General features: G+C 19.1%; 1 protein-coding gene across 1 annotated transcript; it reads left to right on the top strand.

The window, feature by feature from the left end:
- Positions 1–835: 835 nt before the first annotated feature.
- On the top strand, positions 836–4819 carry PGSY75_0806600 (putative kinesin-like protein; the record flags this gene model as incomplete). The annotated part of the gene is made up of 5 exons (XM_018785202.1): positions 836–887; positions 1393–2044; positions 2199–2433; positions 2520–2645; positions 2975–4819. 5 exons carry the CDS (start codon positions 836–838, stop codon positions 4817–4819), a joined length of 2910 nt encoding a protein of 969 aa, XP_018642169.1.
- Positions 4820–5072: the final 253 nt, after the last annotated feature.

Below are 5072 nucleotides of genomic sequence, written 5' to 3'. Positions count from 1 at the left end.
GTATATATAAATATATATACTTATTTATTTATTTTATTTTATTTTGACACTATATCCTTATAAATATCAGGTTACAAAAGCATATCTATATTATTATTTTTTTTAAAAGAAGCAAATGATAAAAAATTAATTTATAATATAAACATATAAAACAATTTTATTATATAACAAATAAATAAAATAATATAAGATAATATAACTGTATAATATTATATATATATATATAATATATATATATATTATAGTATTTTTTTATAAACTATTTCAATATAAAAAAAAAATATATTTTTTTTAATTTTAATATATATTAAAAGGCCGTATCTAAAATAATAATATACAATATAATTATATATATATATATATATATTAAATACATTTTATATATATATATAAAATAATAGGATATGTTTCCTCTACTTATTCCAAACAATTATATGCTTGTGTTAAAAACATACAAATATTATTATAAAAATAAAAAATATATATATATTGATATTTTTTTTTATTTTTTTAATATTTTTTATTTTTTGAATTATAATTTCGTAAAAAAAAAAAAAAAAAAAAATTATGGACATTTTTTTATAATTTTGTTATTTATTTATTTATTTTACCTATAGAAGAAAATATAGTATGTGAAAAATATTATATAATATAATATAATAGAAAAGAAAAACTTTAAAAGGTGATATAATAAGAACACAAATAAATTATTGTTATTATAATCTATAGATCATATATATATATTATCCAATATAATAATAATTTTTATTTAGGATTATTTTTTTTAAAGATATATATTATGTTTTCTTTTATTCTCCTCTTTTTTTTGTCTGAAATGTATAAGAGAGCTTATAGCGAATCAGTAGTTCTATCAAAGAATTTATACAGTTAGAAAAAAAATAAAAATAAATAAATATATGTATATGTATATATATATATATATATATATTTCATGTATTAATTCAATTACTTTGATATGAACTAAAAATTAAATATTTAACATTTCATCCTCTTATAAAAAAGGGTTATGTTCATTTGTTTCTTTTTTTTGTATTAAGAATATAAAAAAAAAAAAAAAAAAAAAAAGTTTCTAAATAAATTAAATTTTGTTGATAATATGAATGTATAAGTAATATAATAATAATAATAGTCAATTATGTAAATATTGAAAATTAATAATATTTCAAATTAAGTGTATTATATATGCAAAAGTAAATATTGTAAGGGTATCTTTTACATCTAATTGGTTTCTTCACGGCACCATACAAATAAATAAATAAATATATATATATATATATATGTATATGTGCATATGCATTTATTTCTACATATTTACATTTACATTTACATTTTCTTTTATATTGGTATATATTATACTCTTCCTTTTTGAAGGCAAGGAAAGTGTTAAAGATACACACCATAAACTAAAAACAAATGAAGTTATAGAAAAGACAGAAACAAAACTAGAAAATGTTGTGGTTAGAATCAGAAAGTTAGATGAAAATGAAAAGTCCACATTACATACAGATCCAAATGATAAAACAGCATTATATTTTGATAAAGATTTTGAAATAGAAAAATATAATTTCGATATAGTATTTGATGAAAATGATGATAATCAAACAATATTTAATAATATAGGAGGACATTTTATTATTAATAATGTATGTAATGGATTTAAAGAAACCATAATTACTTATGGACAAACTGGAAGTGGTAAAACATACACATTATTTGGATCTAATAAAGAATATGGAATCATTTATTATTTTGTTCATTATTTATACAAATTATGTAATTCAAAAAATAAAAATAAAAAAAAAGCTATTTATTTAAGTATTTATGAAATTTTGGGAGATACACTTATTGATCTTATATCCAACCTCAATGAAAAAAATATTGAATTCTATACGGAAGAATACTATCTCAAAACTATAAGATATTCTTATAAAGTTGTTAATATTCAAAATTATGATATAGCAAAAAAAATCATTGACAGTGCATGTCTTTTAAGAAACGTTGAGGCTACATCTCAAAATATGCGGTATCAATAATATAAATGAAAATATTACAATATAATATAATAATAAAATATGCTTATCAAGAGACATTTTTAAACAACATAAAATTAACATATATATATATATATATATATATATTTATTTATTTATTTATGTGTTTCTCCTCTTTTGTATTAGATCAAGTAGGTCTCATGCAATAATCCAATTTTTTGTCAACATCTCCGATTGCACCTTACACAACGGCATTGAAACTATAAGAGATTATTACGGAGTTTTAACCTTAGTTGATCTGGTTGGATGTGAAAGAGAAGAATTTAATACAAATAAGAATGAACATAGAAATGATAAAACATCTAGCAAATTTTTAAATTCCTCCCTTACGTCACTAAACAAAATGTTGAGAAAAATGCAGGCATGTCTATAATATATATATGTATATATATATATTTATTTATTTGTTTCAATTTTTATGTCTTTATATTATTTTTCTTTTTTAAGATGGGCAACCTTGATGAGTCAGATAAAAGACAAAGCGTTCTTTGCAAAGTTCTTTTTAATTATATCCAGAAAACTTGTGGAGTTTGCTTAATATTTTGTTTTAATCCAAAAATCAGCCAAAAAAGTGTACGAAAAATTATTACTAATTTATATGAACTGTTCAGGCAAAATTTTGTTTATTATATATGTTACAAATTAAGGCATAAAAATTGAAACTAATAAATATGTAAATAAATAAATATAAATATATATATATATATATATATATATATTTATTTATTTATTTTATGCGTGTACCAATATTTTCCAATTTTTATACTGACATGAATTATGACATATATCATTTATTGCTTCACATATTTTTGTGTATAACAACTTTTTTATAACTTCACCTGAACATGTTCATTTTTTTTTTTTTTTTTTTTTTTTGTTTTTTTGTGTGTGTTTATGTACAGCTAACTAGTTCCACTTTAATTATGGCTAGCGATTGCAAAAAAATAAAAAGCAAAAGAAAACAACTGATTTATGTAAAATCTGAAAACAAGGAGAGTTTTTTCAAAAAAATAGCTAACGATGAATCATCAAAGAAGGGTAATAATAAAGAAAACGAAAAAAAATATGAAGAATCCAATTGGGAAAATTACAATACGATAAAAAAGAATGTAGAAAATGGGAAAGACAAAGAAGAGGAAATGGAAAAGAAACATTTAGAAAATATAACTAATTTGGTAGAAGTAGAAGAAAATAAATATTTAAGACTTGAAAACAATTGTGCAATATTTCTTATATATTTAAATGATGATAAACAAGAAGATGTAATAAATATTTTAAATAAAAAAAAAGATAATGGCAAATTAACTTCTTTAAAGAAAATATTATGTGATGTTATCAATGAACAATTAAAAGAAGAAAAAAAACGAAAAAATGTATTAGAACAATTAAAAAGTGATAATTTGAAATTGAAAAATGAGAATGATTATTGGAAGAAAGAAGCTTATAATTATCATAATAAATTAAAAATATTAAATAAAAATTATTTAAAAATGAATGAGTTCCTTTTAAAAACATTAAATGCAAGTACAAATGATAATAATACTTCATCAGATTATACTACGTCATTATTTTCCAAGTTGGATGAGCAAAAAGTTATAAATGCTGAAAGACAAAAAAATCAGCCACGAGGAAAAAATGACATGACTTTTTCTAGTCATAATAATGATAATATGAATAATAATATGAATAATAATATGAATAATAATATGAATAATAATATGAATAATAACATGAATAATAACATGAATAATAATATGAATAATAACATGAATAATAATATGAATAGTAACATGAATAATAACATGAATAATAATATGAATAATAATATGAATAATAATGGTGATAATATTAATAATATCAATAATATAAATTATAATAATAATTATCATTATAATAATCAGGTTGTTAATACATATGCGCAACTCAAACAAAAGAAACAATCTGTTCAAAAGAAATCACAACATGTTTTGAATAATAGCTCAAGTGATAAAGACAATTCTCATAACTTGACAACTTATTATAATGAGGATCATTTATTATTACATAAGAATAATATACAATATAATGAAGAGAAAAACAAACAAAGAAAAGAATATTATAAAGAAGTAATAAATAATAAAGAATCAAATATTAATAAATCGGATGAGCAAATGAATAATAGCATAGAAGATAACTTAAAAAATCACATACTTAATAATATAAATAATGAAAAGAATTATGTAAATGATTATATAAATAATAAAAGTTATCAAGAGGAAATTCTTTACCCCAATAAAGAAGATAACAAATATAAAAGTGAAAAAATTATGTTACATAATAATATGATAAAAGGAGAAATCCATAGAAAAAAAAATATTTATGAGAAATATAAAGAAAACGATGTTACAAATAATATGGAAATTGAAATGAAAAATAAAAAAAAAATAAATAATTTCAATTCTCAAAATATACAAAGAAATTATTCAATGAAAGAAACTACTAATATGTTGTCTATAGATAATAATATAAATAAAAAATATTATCAACAAAATAAAAACATTTCTCCTGAGAACACTACTCATATTATAACAGACCAATTGAATTCATTACAAAAAAAAAAAGATACAACAAAAAATATTATTCATCCTTTATCGAATAAAGATAATAAAATGTTAACAAATATTACTATTGATTCTTTAGCAACAAAAATAAAAAATAGACTCTTGAAATCGAGAAGTTTGTCAATAGCTAGGGAGAATAAAATGTGATAATAATAATAATAATACAAGTGAGCTGTACACAGTAAAAAATATATATATATATATATATATATATATAGAGGGAACTACTATTATATTACTAAATAATGTTCTTTTATGTTAATTTTTTCAACCATCTTTGGAATATACAAACATTAGGTCTACATATATATATATATATTTATTTATTTATTTATTTCATTTTTGAAAAAATAAATAATTTTCCTTTCATATGTTTCATGTTGTACATTGAAAGTGTGGT

The sequence above is a fragment of the Plasmodium gaboni genome, chromosome 8 (assembly GCF_001602025.1).
Source record: "Plasmodium gaboni strain SY75 chromosome 8, whole genome shotgun sequence".
NCBI classification, from domain to species: domain Eukaryota; phylum Apicomplexa; class Aconoidasida; order Haemosporida; family Plasmodiidae; genus Plasmodium; species Plasmodium gaboni.
Note: the sequence above shows the minus strand (reverse complement) of the source record. Positions and strands in the feature narration are given on the sequence as shown.